General features: G+C 37.5%; 1 protein-coding gene across 1 annotated transcript in view; it reads right to left on the bottom strand.

Annotated features, from left to right (window-relative positions):
• LOC146001515 (ATP-dependent RNA helicase DHX30-like) overlaps window positions 1–12,002 on the bottom strand; it is a 55,496-nt gene extending 43,494 nt beyond the window's left edge. Inside the window, exons 1-4 of the mRNA XM_083138910.1 lie at window positions 11,971–12,002; window positions 11,356–11,491; window positions 3,476–3,632; window positions 1,419–1,876 (exon numbers count right to left, since the gene is read on the bottom strand). Coding sequence (XP_082995036.1) covers window positions 1,419–1,876; window positions 3,476–3,632; window positions 11,356–11,413 — 673 coding nt within the window. The 5' untranslated portion in view covers window positions 11,414–11,491; window positions 11,971–12,002. The remainder of the gene's footprint in view (window positions 1–1,418; window positions 1,877–3,475; window positions 3,633–11,355; window positions 11,492–11,970) is intronic.
• Window positions 12,003–19,764: the final 7,762 nt, after the last annotated feature.

Here is a 19,764-nt window from a genome sequence, read left to right as displayed (position 1 = left end):
ACAGAACTAGAAGCTGTTTCTTTGTTAACCTCGCCCGCTGAATAAAGAAAATTTATTATTATTATTATTATTATTACCTTGTTGAGAAAAATAGTAGCAGAAAGTAGCATGGAAACATACAACTGCAAGAATGAGGCTCAATACGTTAGTCATGCATCAACAAACTAAGAGCCTTTTCCTACTGCTTGTTGGTGTTTTAAGTCCACTTTATGCACAGTAAGGCTAATCGGGACTGAACCTACGGTTTAAAGTGGGATCCGAACCACTGTGCCATGTGCCTCCACCGGGTATCGAACCCGGGACCTCTTGAGAGTGACAGGTAATAAAGTTCCACGCTTGTAGGCAACCAAAAATAGGTAAAACAAGGAGAAATTTTAAGCTACATCAAGGTTTTCTCAAAAAGGCACTTATCATTTCTTAAATTACCTCTGCAGGCTGATAAGAGAAAAGTGGGTTTCTTGTGGCCAATCGATAAAAGGCATCAGTCATAACCTAGAACTATCTATAGAGATTAGTGTGTTTGTTCAGAACTTTGCTATAATTTGAGAATTCCCCTTGATTCAAGTAAGCATACATGAAGATGGTAGAATGTCTCTGTACAAGAGCGTATATACAGTACCAGACAAACTTAAAGATACTTGGACCTTACCTACCTAACAATCTTGATGAGATGTAAAGATTGCCACCATACGTCCATATGGGTGTGCTTATAAGAACTGGCAACTCTGAAGGATCATGTGGTGGCCACATACCCCTTCACAAATCGTAAAGATTGTGAGTAAGATAAGGTCAGAGTTTAAGTTTGCCCAGAACTATACAAGGGATGTAAATACATAGCCTGTATCCCATTGGTTTAAAATTACCCTTAACAATTTATGAAATCTATACCTAGACATCAGGTAAATATTGGAATTACAACAACATAGAATAACATAGCATTTTAAGTCACTTCACAAATGTTTACCATGTATTCACAAATGCTGCATTTCCATCATCAGTATTTATGTAGTATCTATAACAATATACTGCAGCTAACATTGAGGAATTGGATGAGAGAAACCGTGATGATGCAAACAGATTTTTCCAGTATTTTTAGTGCTGTGTTCATACGTTTTTAGTTCTTTTCAGGCAATACTACTAGAAACATTGAATTTCATGCTGTGCAAAAAAAAAAATACAAAACAGAATAAAGCATCCTAAGAAATCAAATGTGCATGGATTTATAATTTGTTACAATTCCGAACACTTTTAAAGTTCTGAAATGTACAATTTGTGACAAATTTGTAAAAGTGCCAACAAGTACACGACAAAAATAGGTCAAAATGTTATCTACTCAGGCTTATTACAAAATTTAATTTTGTTCACTGTACATGATCTACTTGAATGAGGTTCATAAACAATTTGTTGGACGTACTTACCATCCATGCATTTCTTATCATACTCCGACATATATTTCGTCTCACTGTCCCCTATTTGCAATGAGTTCAAATTTGATCTTTCTGACTCACGAACTGTCGTCTTCGAGTCGGCTATTTTATTGTCTAAATACTGTTCCATGTTAATCAAATTGACATTATGAAGCTTTTTGTACTCCATAGCTTCCGATTCATTAACGAAGTCATTGGTTGCCTTCTGTGCTTTTCTTCTACCAACTGGATGGACCTCATTCGACAATTCCTTACGAGGGAGCGGTGGTGAGTTAAGAGGCAAATGTAACTTCTCCAGTTGTTCCATGTTGTCTATCTGAGAGCTACTAGGCTGATTGTTACAAAGCTTCCAATTATCAGTAACAGTTTTAAACTCTCTCAGCTGAGCAAGAGCTTGTTCAGCTGCCATGTTTTCTGCCTCTTTCTTCGAAAAGCCAGTGCCATGAGTCCTAACAGGATAAAAAAGCAAATTAATTGCCTTGTATGACTTCATGTATTGTAGACTAAAATCTATGGTTGAGTTGAAACCACTTGGAACCAATACCCATATATTAGTACCAACAATGATATACCCTTGTAGTTCTCAGTTTAGTTTACTGTGCTTTTTATGGATAGAACATATTAGTAATTGTATGGCATTCCTCAAGCATTTCTTCTTTTCCATAATATAAGCATATACAGGGGTGTTCAAAAAAATGTATGCACACTTTAAAATGGAATAGCTGCTATATTATTGAGAGTATTACAACAATACAAAGGGAAAAGTTACAACATAGACATAGTTTCTGCATGCAATTACAATAAGTGCTCAAACTGCAAACCACAAGCCTGCAACCACCTTTGCACACAATGCTGTACATTTCTCATGACATCTTCCAGAGTAGCCACAGGGATTGCTTCATAAGCCCTCATGCATATCCATCACTGTTCCTTCCCTCTCAAACTTATCATGCAAGCGAGCAATGCTTAGGCATGTTGGCTCTTCAGTTCCATATCCCTGCCTCCATTGTCGTGGCACTTCACAGATATTCTCAAACTTCCAATACCACTTCCGAATGTTTTTCGTGCCTCGAATGACAGGAGTGTTTACACCATCGCAGCGTATCACATGTATGACATGCTTTTAAAGTGTGTATACATTTATTTGAACCCCCCGGTAGATGAACATCCACAGTCTTACACCTCTGTATCATGTCAGAAGTGATACTGTCCTCACTTGGGGCTCTATTATTTTCTAAATTTCTAATTGCTTGGTTAATTTTCCCTACTGTAAGTTCATAAAGAGACAACCAGGGAACTTATTTGTTTTCTGTTTAAAGTTATGTTCAAGAATTCTTTGAAAATTATCTCCAATATTCTATCACTTCATCTCAACATGCAAGATTTTCAGTTTTACTTTGACAGGCTACAGTTCTAGGGTGAAAAACTTATTTTTAATTCATCCTTCCACCCTCTCTTCATTTCTGAGATATGTTCTTTTTAGTTTCTTCATAATCTTCTCCTCAAACCCACCCCCCACACTCAGATACATGAAAAGATAACAAGAATACAGGACTGATATCAAAAGACATAACTACACTTCTAACATATCTAACATGAAATTCCTGATTGTGCAACAATCATGATGCAAACAAGAACTAAAATATTCAGATAAATAAACACTAAACGCAATTAATGCTGCACCAGGAAATCATGCAGGGCACTGACATTTTCAAAAAACATCTAATTTTAATGCAGGCATTAATAACATCTACATGAAAAATCACATTGATGACAATGGTATGAAAAAACGCACATAATTCTATTAGACTTTATATTTTGCACAAACAACCAACCTTGTCTGGAGACTGGAGTATATCTAATTGCGTAATATAAAACCACATGCAAAATATAAATATAGAAAAATAACACTGAACAAGTTAATGTGAGAAATGGTTTGCAATTCAAAGTTTTAACATATTTGATTTTAACTTACTTTATTTTGGAAAGAGCATATGTTGAATGCACCTAATTAATCTGAAAATGGAAAATATCATCCAAAAACTTACCTTATTATTTTTGGCCAATTTATTTCTAAAACAGATTCCCACAAAGCTTCACATGATGTAGATGATGAAAGGAAATTATTGTATCTCACTTCGACATCTGGTTTTAACTTTAATTTAACCTGATGCAAAATATTATGGAGTGTGTTCTTAGGCAATGCTGAAAAAAATGACAAAAATGTACATTTTTTATGTTTTGTTATGTTGTTACAGAAGAATTAATATAATCCACAATACTACAATTTCCTCTCTATGCAAAAATAACACACCAGCAATCAACGGTACTTAAAATTTGTACAAGATTTTTTAATTTTAAATGCACACAAGTGGTTAATAATAACCTACACATTTAGTTTATTATTACAACTACCAGTATAGTACATGTGAATAATTTATCTCTAAAATGAGGTTGACTATTAAGTTCTGTGTGTGTTACATCTACATATTCTTTGCCATTATGTAAATACACAAGCTACGTACAAATTCACAGAACTGCTTTTTTATTTATTTGATGCGACTCTTATCTATTTTTTTTTCAAAAATTCTCTAACATTATAAATGTAGCAAATTAAAGTAGCTGCATGTAAATGATAGAAATAAATTAATAGTTTCCACAGACACATAATCGTTTGATTACTTTGTGTCCATTTTCACACTAATTAGACATGAACTTTAAAATGGAATCCAAACCATTGCATTTTTCCCTCAGCAGGAATCGAACCTGGGACCCCTTCATTACAAGTTGAAAATATTAACCAGAACTCTATCAAGGAGGCAGATATATGCCCAATATGCATGATAAGTCAAAACTGTCTGCGCCATCAAGAGTTCTGTAGAAGGTAGAAATTGCACCTGGGCAAGTGGCACCACCAGAAAAAGAAAATTTCATGATGTTAACAAAGATGACAATTTTATCATGTTCATATCATCACTAGGGGCGTGCAGGATCTATAAATTTTGATACTTAGATTTGAATCAGCAGCGGCAGTTTCAAACTGCACCAGCAACCTGTTGGCAAGCAACATACCCATTGCTTTCGGCCGCTACGTGGAAAAACCATCGCTTCTGAAGTGTCATATGGTGAAGAGTGAAAAGTTGGTGAAGGTATAGTCTCCAACCCACGAAGAAAAGCTGAGTATGCTGGAGCTTTTCAGCATCTTGAAAATAGCAGAGCCCAGGTGAAATCAGACTGCTAGCAGAAATCCATTCTATATCTTTTTGGAATATCTTCCATTTGTGTGGGAAGAATGCATGGTTGAAGTGAGTATTCTTCTTTGTTTGTTGTGTTGCGAATTTACCAAAACAAACATAAATACTTTAAATTGTATGTGAGAAGCTGTAAGTAATAGCAAGTATTTATATGAAGGACTCAGGTGTAAAACATGGTAAGTGACATTTTGGTCATTTACGAGTTCATTAAGAAAAAAGGTTATTAGAAGCGATACTGTAGATAAATTGTTTTTGTGTTGCATTTACCAATTTCAGAAGGCTTCACCGAGTCCAATGCAAATTGTATGACATGGCAATCTCACTCGAAAATTGAAGGATGGCACATTTTACTTTGTAACTAAAAAATTACCAAAATGTCACCATGTTTTACACCTGATCCATTCATATCAATGACCAAGAATTGTGAAATAAGAACCATGGCTGTTTAAGTATTGCATTGCATGCCTTCTTCTTAAGACCATGCTTCACCACTGACTGTAGGAAGAAACGAGGGGTTAGGGTTACCAGACGTCCGGTTTTTCCCGGACATGTCCTACATTTTAGCCTTATGTCCAGCGTCTGGGAGGAATTTCAAAAATATCATAAATGTTCTACATTTTGAGCGTCACATAATATTAATTTAGGAAAACACATAACAGAAAAGAATCATGCAAGTTACAAATCTATGGACTGCGCTTCCAAACTCAATAGTGAAATTTATTTTGATTCAGTCATTGCACAAAAATAAAAAAGTTTGTCCTGCTATTAAATAAACGGGAAAATGGAAGCAATTAATGAACAAAGTTTTGGGACCACTTTCTGATAACTTCACTGTTCAATGCCTGAGCAGAATTTCTTGCCTTAAGGTTTATACTGCTGGAACAAGCTATTGCCTATTCTTATTCAATATTCAATATAATTTTATTGTAAAGCAGGGGTATAGAGAACAAAGTTATTCAGGGTGTCTGCCAGTCAAAAAAGTCATGGAAGTCAAGAAAAAGTAAAAAATCAACAAGTAGGTCAAGAAGTCAATAAAAAGGCAATAAATTATTCTTGTGGTCAAGAATTTTTGCTATTGATTGGTTGATTTAGTTTATTTTACTTCACTTTTTTCTGTCCCTTTGGCTAATCGCGAAGATGAGGATGAATGGTGGTAAGATAAGATGGTTGAATGGATAGTAATAAACATATAGGGACAACTGACACAAGCCCCACATAAGATTTTATTGGCTGTGAGTCCTGACGCCAAAGCCTCGCTTGTCTGCCAAACACGGTTCAAGATGCATTAATACGAAATAGCAGATCTAATTCTCTTCCTAAATTCAGCTTCAGTTTTCATCTTAACTGGCCCTTTGCTAGGGATTTTCATTAAATAAATATATATTTTCTAAATTACTAATTTCCAACTTTACCTAAGTAGGGATCTAGGGATGTATTATTTGAGAGAGTACTTCCATTACCATCAGCATAACAGACTCACGAGAGAAATTATTTCTTCATAAAGTCTGTAAAATGTTTGGTGTTGGTCCTTATAATTTCAAAGAGTTTGACTGTTCACTCTAACATAAATATATAGTTTGACTAAACCTGAAATTTTGATTAAAATTGTCTCCTCTGAGAAGTACCACTTAAATCAAGTATTAAGAGATGCATATGATTGCAAGTGTTGAAATTTTGCATTTAAAAATTCATTGAGAATTATTTTTAAAAAACTGAAAAATGTCATTTTCAACTACTTGCTAACGTGTTCTATAGAAATATGTATTATTTATTGAGAATGTGTTGTGTCCTACATTTTGGGACAGCATGTCCTACATTTTCCTTACAGCGATCTGGTAACACTACGAGGGGTAGAACTTGGGGGAAATAAAATCCCCCTCACTTCAAGCACTGTTTTTCACACAGCAATGGATCACACAAAGCAAAAATTGGATGCTAACAGCATCAAACCTGACCTCACATAAGATTTATTAGAAGCAGAAACAATTGTAAGTAGTTTAAATAGGTACGGGTTGGTGTACTTGGACATTAAAGTGAAGTGTTCCCCTGTGCTTAGCACCACGGCATGGAGGCGTATAGGGGGTGTGGGGGTAACGCCCCACACTTTCTTGATCCGGTCGTGAGTGGGGGTGATGTGATCAGCACCACGCCCCTGACCGCCTTTACCCTACAGGTTTCCCCAGGTACCCATGTTATTCGACGCTGGGTGGGCGCTGGGGCCGCTTCCAATGTTCTAACGTTAGAGAAGTTCCCGGATTTGAACCGGCCGGGGATCGAACCCGGGACCTTTAGCATGGTAGTCAGACGCGTTACCGACTGAGCCACCGCGGCCACACTTGGACATTAGCCCAGCACATATCTTGCACAGAGAAACAGTGACACACAAAACCAGTACTTTCCTATAATGCACCTCTGTGGACTAACAACAACAGATGCAATTAATATAAAATAAATCTTTGCAAGCCATGTGCAGCTTATTTCAGTTATAAAAAGAAGTTTCATGATCAAAGTTCCAATTGTGTAAATTCCATCATCATGATACTCACACTTTTTCTACATGAAATAAATTCTACACATGCCATAAGAATGACTGTTCTACGAAATGCTTTGTTAAGTGTCAATAGTAGTCTGTAAGCCAGGCAAGAGTCAACACATGCGCACAAACAAATGTTATGATAGATTGATTGATTTGTTTTATTTTACTTCGCGGTTTGTGCCTCTTGGCTAATTTGCGAAGATGGGGATGAGTGATGAAATTGATGAATGGACATTTACAAACAACCATGCCCGAGCAGGATTCGAACCTGGGACCCCTGGCATCGCAGCACGATGTGCTAACCACTCAGCCACGGGGTCCGGCACCAAATGTTATGACAGAAAATGACATTCTGTACAAAAGATGCACTAAGAAATCAGCAATCCTCACCCGTCTGTAATGAATTAAATTCATTTTAAAAAAAATCACATTTAAATAACACAGAACTTGGTTCTAAATCAATGCTGTTATGGGTACAATTTGTTAATTCTAACAACAGCATGCTATTAAGGTTCCCTTATTCAACACATGTACCATGCCAATAATATCACTTTACACAGGTGTTAGTTAATTTGAATTACTTGTGTATATATTATTTCATACACATGTGTGATGTCACATTTTTTTACATGAAACCGTATTCAGGTTTAACCTCCCTCCCAAAACATTTATTGGTAACTGTTTGATCTGGGGAGAATGGAATTTCTTCAATTTTACAGAATAAACTACTTACGGAAATGAGTTTCTGTAGCATTTTCAAAGGTTGTGGAGGTGTTTTCTTTCATCATTGAATCTATTTGACCGGGAATTCATGTATTTTCAAAGAGAAATATATCTCCGATGCACAATTGCCGTTCTTCCCCTACGTCGACCGGATGTTCTGTACCCTCTGTCAGTGTTTCCAACCATGTCGTAGTTTGCAAGAAGTGAAGGTGATTTTTTTTTTTAAAGCTGTATAGCATTGTTTTACGAACAAAATTTTAACTATGCTTGCCTAACCTAACCAAACCTAACCTTGCCAGAAATGGTTCGTGGGCCTATCCATAAATGGCCTTTGGAGCTATCCATCAATGGTTTTTGGGGCTATCCGTGAATGGTTTCTGGGGCTATCTGTGAATGGTTTCTGGGGCTATCCGTCAATGGTTTTTGGGGCTATCCGTCAATGGTTTTTGGGGCTATCCATCAATGGTTTTGGGGCTATCAGTCAATGGTTTGTGGGGCTATTCAGGTATTTTACAGTTACGAAGGTTGGAAACACTGCATACCCACTGATGATCCACGATGCGCCAAGCTGTGCCCACCATATTGTGTCTTACGGAAGCGAAAGAAGGAAGAACAATAAATACTCGTAATGTGAAAAATTGAAATTATTTCCGCGAGAAAAGCAAAATCCCACCTTAAACAATGTTTTGCAATGCACAATAGGTAAGTACAAATGTTAAAAATGACTAAATAAACGAGTGAGAGGTGCTCTCCCGAGATCAAACAGGTACCCATTTATTTACACCATTAAATTATTAATTACGACAAACAATTCCTCAGCTTCGTGTTTTCTAGCTATGGTATTTAACAAAAATCTAGTCTTAGAATTCAAATGAATATAAAAGTAATTTTTCATCAATACTGTAATGGCAACCAAATAATAAATAGGTACCTTGATTCTTGAATATCTTATGAAGCTGCATGATGTTTTGAACTTAATATCATGCTGTTAATAATTTTATGGACAGTTAGTATTTATATCACATTAAATGTGATATGTGAATAAACTAATGTTACATAATGAGTTTAACTATTTACATTAATCAATACTGAACGTAGAGTATATGTATGCTTCCTTTCGTAGTACATCTTTTGCTAACAATAAGACTATCATGATAAGAGAGAATTACAATTGAAGGTAAATTAACAAACATCGATACTTCAGCAGAAATTAGAACTCTGGCTAATCGAGACTGGGCCTACAGTTTAAAGTGGGATCTGGTCCACTAAGTGGCTCCATTGGATATCGAACCTGGAACCCCTTGATTGCAAGGCGACGACGTTACCACTGCACCATTGGGAACCTACTAAGAATGGACTTCACAAAATTACAATGCACAACTCGGAGCAGAATATGAAAAAAATAATAATAACATCGAAACCCACACATGTGAATTTCATTTGGTATAACTTAAGATGACCGGACCCCTCTTCTATTCTCTTCATATTCGAGGCCTGCTAATGACGAATCAGAAGTTAAAATTTGTCGGCGACGTTTAGAAATTGCAAAATAATTGCGAACCATTGATGCTAGCCCCACGAACCACTGACCTGTGGTTAGGTTAGTTTCAGTTAGGTTAGGCAAACATAGTTAAAATTTGGTGTCGTGGTAGTATCAGGAATATATATGGTAAATGTTTACTATCCTTCGGACACCTATAACTTCTGAGTTTTGTCAATTTTTTAAATTTGTACTTACCTATCTCCTTCGCGGATCATTTTTTAACGTGTATTCACGTTTTTTTGATAATTTTTTTTTTAAAAAAAGTGTTTTTGTAACTGAAGAATATGGTTTGTGGGGCTAGTGTCAATGGTTCGAGAGTCTATGCGAGAATGGTGTGTGGGGCTACGCATATTTTTTTCGAAACCAATTTTTAACTATTGTAACCTATTGTGACCCTAGCTAACCTAACCTTACCGGAAATGGTTCGTGGGGCTATGTATAAATGGTTTGTGGGGCTATGCGTCAATGGTTGAATTTCCGCTATGAAACATTCCTCCATCACACAAAACACCTTCCAGATGTTAGACAATATTACAGGAACTTATTACGGTAAGTAGTTTCGGTAAATATGCGATATCGCCTGGACGGATTTCTCCAAATTTACAGGAGAAAGTACTTACTTAAATGAGTTTGTTTAGCATTCTGGACGTTCTTGGAGGTATTTTCTTTCCCAGAAAGTAAAAAATTCGTTTAATGCTGCCGAACAAGAATTAATAACTTTTTACGTAAGAAATTGGCATTGCCTGCCACATTATACATTATGTCATTGTTTACATTGTGTGCGTGCAGATGGCGAGAGCGTTGAAAGTCGCGCGATCTCTGCAGTGTTTCCAAGCGTGCCTTCTTTTTACGGAAATTTCTATTTTTAACTATGTTCGCCGCGCTTTCTTTTTTCGATGAATTTAGGGGTGAAATGAGTGCTAATGGAACCTAACCTATCAGGCCTAACCTAACCTTGTGTGAATGGTTTGTGGGGCTATCCGTGGATGATTTTTGGGGCTAACGTCAATGGTTTGTGGGGCTACCCATGGATGGATTTTGGGGCTAACGTGCATGGTTTGTGAAGGTAAACATGAAAAAAAAATCGAAATAGTTCGTAATTTTCCGTCATGAAGGTTTGAAACACTGCTTGTGCACTGAAAATCGACAAAACACAAGCTGGCGCGCCATGACGCGCGATGATCCATTACGAGTGCACGCCATATTGTCTATTACAGAAGCGGAACAAGTAAGGCAAATAATCAATCGTAATATGAAAAGTTGACAGTATTTTATGGAAAAAGGCATAACTTTACCTTAAAGAATGTTCTGCAAGGCAAAATAGGTAAGTACCAGTGGTAAAATTAAGGAAATAAATGAGTGAAAAGTGTCCGGGCGTTATCGCATATTTACCGTAGTAGTTTCTTCTGTAGAAATGAAGAAATCTGTCCGAAGGATAGTAAACTAGTACCATATAGGTATATATATATATATATATATATATATATATATATATATATATATATATATATATATATATATATATTTCCTTGTGGAACAAAAAAATTCGCAAACATTGAAAAATAACGCCTTAATTTAGCTTATTTTGCAATTTCTAGAAGTTTCCGACAACTTTTAACTTTAGATTCGTGATTAGGAGGCTTCAATTAGCGAGTTTGCCAAATATGAAGAAAATCTGAGAGGGGTCCGGTAACCTTAAGTCGTTCCTTTAATTCCAATACTGAATGTTACATGCAAAAATTATCATACACATGAGGTGTGAGAGTGGGCAATAAATGCGTAAATTACTCGGAGTCTGCAATTAATACTTTTTCTCTACAATGTATTTTTATTGTTAATAATCAACATAATAGATAAAAAGTATACAGGTACCAGAAGAAGATTGCCTCTCTCGCAAACTTCGTTCATCTTTCATTAATGCACCTCCCATAGAGAGACATCGAATGTTAAGAAATGAAGAAAATCTACGACTCGTTCCTACGAATCGGAGTTGACTGACGTGGTTATTCTGAAATAAAATCTTCAACATCGTTAGTGATCGTTAGTTTCTGTAGAACCGAATACCAAACACGTTTTCGTAGCAGACTACACTTCAAACCACAGTAGCCAAACCAAGGTTAGAAAGCATAACGAAACATTACTCGAAACATCGTTTTTGCCTGTTAGTTAAATGTCGGATAACGGACATCGAAAATAAATAAGCAGAACTTCTGAATGAGAGTGAATATAATTGAATAATTCTATAAATAAAATGTTTATTTCTATGTCAATCATGTGGGTTCCTACCGTAAAATAGTAGGTATTTTATTTTACGGCTTATGAACTGAATATGTTCCGAATTTTCCTATTAAACAAAATTACTGAAAATCTGTCGACGTAGTATATAAGTGTAATATTATCTGTATTTTTTCTACTGTTGATATTCATAAAATAACAAATCAAATACTAAAATGTAAACTAGTTTTAATTTTTTTTATTTTTACTTACTGAAAGATTACTTTGCAGGTTGATCCTTTCAAACTGTTGATTTTCATATCTTTTGTTTCATAATGTAATCGTAATGCAAATTATAAAAGGTGTTTTAGCCCATTATGTCGAGAGCATAGGCATAGACACTCGAGAGGCAAGTGCAAAAATTTGAAATTCGAGACGAGTGCAGAATGGGATATGGACATGGACTGCCAGCCTTCCACTCACTTCAAATTTCGGTTCCCTTGACTTCTAGAGATTAAAGCTATGATTAAAGGCAGACAGACAGCAGACAGGAAAAAATGGAAAAAAGATTGCGGAGATATTGGGGGGAGGGAGGGAGAGATATTTCTGGGACCTTCATACAATAAAGTAGGGGTGTGGAAAAGATTTTGTTTGGTGGAGAAATATTACAGCCCCGAACCTAGGGGGCCTTGGCCTTGGCCTTCCCTCGAGCTATGAAATATTCTTATGTGAATCTATAAAAAACTACGATTTTTCAATTTGTAAAAGTTTCGAATTTTGTCCTTGGATAATGAATGGATTTCTTGTGGAGAGATGTGGTGGCCACATTCTCAGCAGATCTGTGGCGGTCACATTGCATCAGGAAATTCGGCAGTGCAGAATGTATCGAAATGACGAACGAGAGGTGAAAAATTTATCAGAGGAGAGCAGGGTGAAAGTGAGAAGGATATGTTAACGAGATTTTGAAATATTTTTATTATTTGTGAGTATTTCTATTAGGGAAAAATGTACCGTGCCGTGGAAGAAGAACCCTCTGGAACCCATTCGAATCATCGGTTTGCACTTTGCAGTGAAACTTAACATAGTACAGAGGCAGCTGATGTCGCCTAGACCCTAGAGCACCATTCCTACAGACCATTCCACCCGCGGAATCAGACCACCAACATATGTGGAGTGTGAGGGGAGAGGTGGAAAGAGCGACAAGTGCACGCTTCAACTTGCTGTAGCCCTGCGCTCGGCATGGCACCCATATCGCAACTTTCACTTTGCAGAAGCAATGTTTACTGAATAGACGATGTTAAACCACAGATAAATAATATCCCTGTGGTGTGGAGAACCTATAGACCGTGTTAAAAATGTAAACATAAACATTGGCGAGGTCTTGCCCGGTCCCCCCGGAACTTCCGGTTTAGGTCAGTCCCCGTTGATGCCAGTGCAGATTTACCGGCATACGAAGTAAGAAATGGGCGCTTGTTTTCATCAGTTGTGCGACGATAGTCAAGAAAGGTATTTGTTAAAGTTCTACTATGAAGGAGTGGACGTGTAGAATCCGTCGGATGATCAACTGCAGAGCAGATTATTAAAATATGACGTGTCTTTGTGGCCGCCAGTTGTATAGCATACTACATACAAGTATCTCATGTACACACACGACGAACGTTTAGATACAGTATATTCAATTATTTTGTAAATTGAAAAGTGAGGGAAAGATAATTCTATAAAACTAGTGATATTATTATATTATAAAATATGCTTAATTGAATCTTTGCCAACAAATCTGCAGAAGTATAGTGACACATAACAAATGTTAGTAAATATACGTGCTTTCAACGTCGCCTTTCCCTGAGGGATTTAGGGAAAACCTATGATATGACATGCCACTTTCACTTGCACGAATTTCCTTCAAGCAACAAGGGATTTTTCAGACTGAAGCGACAAGCCATATCGGGATTTCGCACATAAGCATTCCATCTAAAGCAAACCATTCACCAGTGACGCTTGCGCAAATAACAGGCCGTTATCAATGCACGGTATTGATAAAACGGCCAAGTCAGAGCGACAAGCGACACCTGCGATTTGTCGTTCGGAAGGTGTCGTTTATTTTTTAATGTTGGTTTCCAAGTGTCACGTATCGCTGCAGTCTGAAAGCTTCCTCTCGAACCAATTCAGGGCCTCCCCGATAGCGCAGTGGTAGCATTGTTGCCTTGTAATCAAGAGGTCACGGGTTCGATACCCGGTGGAGGCACATGGCACATATTAACGTCCATAGCATTGTAAGCGTAACCGGATGTTCGAGGGGGACCAGACGAGTGCGCATGCTCCGCAGTAGCTCCGCCTTTAACACCGTCTATACATTGTTTCTCCAATGCCTACTTCGGAAGCAACATCCCAATACTCTCTATCAAGGGGTCCCGAGTTGGATTCCCGGTGGAGGCACATAGAGGTTCGGATCCTACTTTAAATTGTAGGTCCAGTCCCGATTAGCCTTACTGTGCATAAAGTGGACTTAAAACACCATCAATCCAATCCAATACTCTCTATAAACATTTACAATGAGTGGATACCCCATTTCCCGATGCCCCTTTCCAATCACTCGCCGAGCAACTAGGATCCATAGGAGTGCGTTGGGGGAGAGGGCAAGAAGGAGCAGTTGCCCTCCCCTAATACTCTCACTTACAAATTTAGTGTAGAGAAATCTTATCAACGTTATTAAACAATATTATGTTCTTTACGAAAGTAAATATTTTAAGACGTCGATAATTCCAAGCAACTAGGGAGGGGAGGAGGAAGGTGCATTATTTCCTATACAATTGAAATAGTCAACTCTAGAAAATTATTATTATTAGCACTCTCATACACTTTACCTATGCGTGTTTCCAGAATAAATTGTCCATACATTGGAAATCAGTAGCGGCGATTGGGTGACAAAGGTGGGGAGGGCGATGGGGCAGAGACCAGGGAGGTGCAGTCTGGCGTTCGGAAAAGTTCGGAACCATTCGTAAACCTCCACGGATGACGTCAGACACAGGAAATGTCAAAGACGAGCACAAGCAACGGCATAGGAATTCATATATACTTCTTCCGTGTTTTTGGAAATAAATTTGTCTTAAAAATCGATTGAATGTTCTAGCGTGCTAGCGTGTGTGTGTAAGTAAATGTATATGTATAGAGCAGACTATATCTAGTAAACTGTGTCGCCGAAGGTTAACTATCAATATAATTAACATGTAATGAAAAGCGGGAAAGCCGGCTCGGGGGTGGAGCAGAGGTCTATCCAGAATTTTCTCTTTTAGGGGTGTAAGTTCGTGTTTATGGGGGTGAAAAGGTATACTTAGAGCCAAAATAACCACAAAGTTGTCCTTTTTTAAAAACTGTGTGGAGTGTTAGGGCGAAGTTAGTGAATAAATCACTGGGGCCGAGACATTACAATATCAAAATACCAAAATGTAAATACAAATGAAAGAAAATATACTACCATGCACAAGTTAAAATTAATTGATAAATGTGACTTACCATGTCCAGGAAAGAAGCATTAACAAAACGCCAGGAAATACATAAAAAGCACACACACTGCACTGCGCACATGTAGCAAACATAAATAATCCAAACACTATTGTTATTTCACTTCACACACTGTTCACGCTTCATTTCAGAGTCTGGATAGATGACTTTTTATATCCCGTGAAGCGTCAACACACACAAAATATTGAGTACTTGTTTCTCATTTGTTCTCAAAGTCAAATATACATTAATGTAAATTAGATCACAAGTTCCCGCTCCAAAGTTAGTCATGCCTGACTACAGGTTGGCATTAATTAGATAACAACCATTTTTTACCTTTCTTGAGCAGACTTCGATTGTGTTTAATTTTCGAATTTAAATGCCTGATACGAATGTATGTCCGAGTTTTGACAAATAAATCTATAATTTCCTTCTTTATCATAGCAAACCTGAAAAGTAATAATTTCCTCATTGCTTTCATTACTCCACATTCCCTGCTTAAATCACCAGGAGGATTGTATAAACAAAATGTATTTTCCATTTCTTCAATGATTTGGAAAAATTCTTCAGTAGGTTTATACAGTCCACCACGCGACACTATGTCAACCCATTTTTTCTCTTTTTGACGAACGGGAGAAGACTGTCCGTACGAGAACCCAAATCTTTATCTAAATGCCGACACTTTTGCGCAATGAAACCTGCGATATAATATAAACCTTCCTTGGAACAGTCGTGGGCTTCGTTGTCACTGCACTCTGTTGGAAACTGGAGTTCGCTGCCATCGGTGTTATCCTTCGTCTTTGATTCGCCTTCCTCTTTGTCAAGTAAAAGGTCAGGCACCATCGTACTAAAAACACTATTGTATGTCCTACTGTGTAATTCATCATTCTCGCACTGATCCCTGGTTGGCATTTTTAGGGGAAGTTGTCCTATATTCACTCCTAACAACAGCAGCCTAAGTCGGTTTTTAAATTCTGTAGGGAGAGGGTGATCATAGAAACCTCCCATGCCACGAAGACGCGAGAAAAGATTTTCAATTACATCCTGATTCAACCTTGCAGTCAGTAAAAAATTCATATTGTGTTTCTGTTTCATATCCTGATAGAGCCCAAATAATGCGTTGATAGATTGTATCATTCCTTGCTGAAAAGGCAACAATTTTCCATGTCCTTTCACGCGAACACTTTCGATGACCTGCTTCATTTCATTTAACACCTTGGTTTGATGTCCAAGATGCACTCCAAAAGCACTTTTTAATTTAACATCAAAATTCTCTTTAACATATGAATTCATTATGTCAAACCAGTTGTTAATTAATGCGAAAAATTCTGCACTTTCAATTTCATTTGGGAATAAATAACATATAGCACTGGTTGTCCTTCTAGAAAATAACTGAGCGGCATAGAATACTCTTTGTCTCTCGCGACCTGATACGCAAATGTGTGCATCCGTTATCGATAAAGGCAAATGAAGTTCACTTTCATTTTTATCTAACACTGACTGTATGACTTTTTTTGTTACGACATTCTGCGATGGCAAGACTAAACCTTTATCAATAAAATGGTTTCTTAGCAATTTAAGCATGTGTGGAGTATCTGCAAATACCCAAATGTTCCGTCCCTTATCATTCGGATTCACAAACGAAGGATGACTCGAAGCGACACCTAATTCTCGCCAAACCCTTATATTTCCACCTCCCAAGTCGGAAACACACGCAACAACTTCATAGCCCGCACTTTGCACTGCTGATATTACTAAATATAAGATCTCCTTAGTCATTTGTGTGTCGAAGTTGTAGTATACAGTTTGTTTCCATGGGGCGTACAACCCGCGAACCAGAATGACCTGTGAAAAAAAAAAAAAAAAAAAAAAAAAAAAAAAAAAAAAAAAAAACTTTCTAAAATCTTGTCATTAAAATGTTGAGTTTCGAGCAATAATTACGGTATTAATACTTGATAATAATCTCATTATGAACTACTAATAAATTTAGTACTTCATCCTGATAACACAGTCTATCGAGATGTGTCTTTCCAAATTTTAATATGTATTTTTCATTCTTAATTATGCTATGTGACACTTTTTTAAGGACTTTAAAGTAGTTTACTTCTATTAGAAAAACTTCAGTAAAAAAATTAACGCTGAGTTTTGGTAAACACACCCTAGCAATTTTATTCATATTTTACCTTATATCTTTTCACATTTCCAACAAAGTAAGAATACACACGCGCGCACACGCTAACGCAAGATAGAAAAAGATGAAGGTTGCAGCGGAAAAACTCCGCAGTCAATGATGAATGATTTGGATTGATTTGGTGTTTTAAGTCCACTTTATGCACAGTAAGGCTAATCGGGACTGGACCTACAGTTTAAAGTGGGATCCTAACCACTATGTGCCTCCACCGGGAATCAAACCAGGGACCACTTGATTGAAAGGTGACGACTCCAGAACTGCGCCATCGGAAAGGCTCTCAATGATGAATGAATGAAAATGATTACTTGCTCATTCGTTATGCTAGAATTTGACTTCTGTTACGTTCTAACATTATATAAATAACTTGTTAATTCTACTTGTAAGTAAAGTAATAAATTATTTACCTGTGCATTCTTGAACTGTCCCATGACAGTGTCATTCTCAGCATCGTACGCAACTTTGGAGTATATATTCATTTCGTCGAAGCATAATACGCAGCACTTTTGGTGTGGTTGAAATGATTCTCCATAACTCTTCATAACATCAATAACACTTTTCAGAAGGCCTGGTCTACACTTGAAACTTTTTGTCCAGTGACGCAAAGTGGAAATGCTTGGAAGAGGGATTTTCATATTTTTCCTCATGTAGGTGTAAGCTTTTCTTGACACATGCCTAAGTGCTAATGCACTTACAATATCACTTCTCGACCACAGTTTCGGTCTGCTTTTGTGGCTAAGAAGACATTCGATTTGGTTGGAGGAAAACACTGGTCGAAGAATTTCCCTTACTTTCTTAGACACATTGAAAGCAGATTGCTTTGATTTGTGAAGTTTTACTAACTGTTGCCTCAAACTTTTATTGCTAATTTGTAAATTCTTCACTTTATGTAATAAACGATTGCATTGTTTCTTTACTTTGTTTACTTTCTTAGCACTTTCATCATGTAGTGTCTGCAGTTTCTTTATTTGTTCTTCAGCACATTTTAATTTCTTTGTCAGCGTTTCGAACTCACTATCTTGTTGCAGATTGGATATATTTCCAGTACTCAAAGTCTCTGAATTATGTGCCATGCAAATTCTTTTGCGAGGAGACAACTCTTCAAGTTTTTCCAATGCTCGCTTTCTAATCTGACGTTTATTGGCACGTCCACTTCGATCAATTATGTCATTTGGCTGTTGCACACTACTACAATTCACCACACAACCAGGCAAATTTAAACTTGGTACAGCGTTTTTATTAAGTTGCGGTCTACAGGCAATGCTCAGCAGTTCTGCTTTTAAGTTCCGTTCGTAATCAGCATCCAGAAAATGCGATGAGCACACTGACGCTGTTTTGGCGTTAACAGGATCTAACCTCTTACACTTTGAAACCCATATCTTGCACGTAATCGGATCCTTTGGGAACGAAAAGTAGCTTACACCTACAGTATTTCTTGCGTTGTTCGGGCACAAAGCAACAGCACAATTGCACGGCATCTTCCTTAAATGTTATTGTTGTTGCAAAAAAAAATCTCCACTATCACACAAGCTACAGAAAAAGGAAAAACAAGGCACTTTCACACTCTCTCGCACAAATGCAGATCCTATAACAAGCGGAAAGGTCAGTGACAGAGTCACCCCTGTCCTGTGAGTGACGTCAGGGTTGGGACCGCCCACGACCCTCTTTTTTCAGCTTCGGGAGGGAAGACTGCGCTACTTTCTCAACTATATATATACTTACTTTTCTTCTCTGTAGACAAGGCTAGGCTTAGCGCTAGTGGCCATAGTGCGGGGGCAGAAAGTGTGGGGGCAACTGCTTTCCACTCTCTCTCATCGCCGTCACTGTTGGAAATGAATGAATTATGTGTAGTTGTTTTGAATCTGCTGTATATACCATGCTTATATGTAAAATAGCCTCTGAACCACAGAGAGGGGAAATAAAGAAGGGGGTTAAAGAACATTGGTGCCATGCCACGTAAGTTTACTTGAGCCGCCCCTGGCGATGATTGGGGAATGATTTCGGATGAGAAATAGCAACATTGGATCCGGTGCATAATCCAGGGAGGGGCAAGCAAGGTACTTTTTCCTGGGGGCAAAGGAGGCACATTTCCAGTCCATGATAATAGTATTGTTCATTCAAAGAACATTGCTTCAGTTTGAAGTTTTCATGTTCCTCCAAAATCCTTGCAATAATTAACATGTATTACCGTGACTGAAATTAAATTATATGTGTAAAATATGCACTTTGTTTTTGGCTTTCATTTTGCAGAGGGGGCCGTGCCACCCCCCCCCCCCCTTCCAGACGTCCATTACATGCCTTTCATTCTTCATGTGACGTCAGAACACGAAGTTGGTCTCGCGCTGTGCAATAAAATAGACTGGATTACCCACATTTTT

Source organism: Lepisma saccharinum, chromosome 17 (assembly GCF_977018435.1).
Source record: "Lepisma saccharinum chromosome 17, izLepSacc3.1, whole genome shotgun sequence".
In the NCBI taxonomy this organism is placed as follows: Eukaryota; Metazoa; Arthropoda; class Insecta; order Zygentoma; family Lepismatidae; genus Lepisma; species Lepisma saccharinum.
The sequence above is the reverse complement of the archived record's forward strand: the minus strand, read 5'-3'. Positions and strand labels throughout refer to the sequence as shown.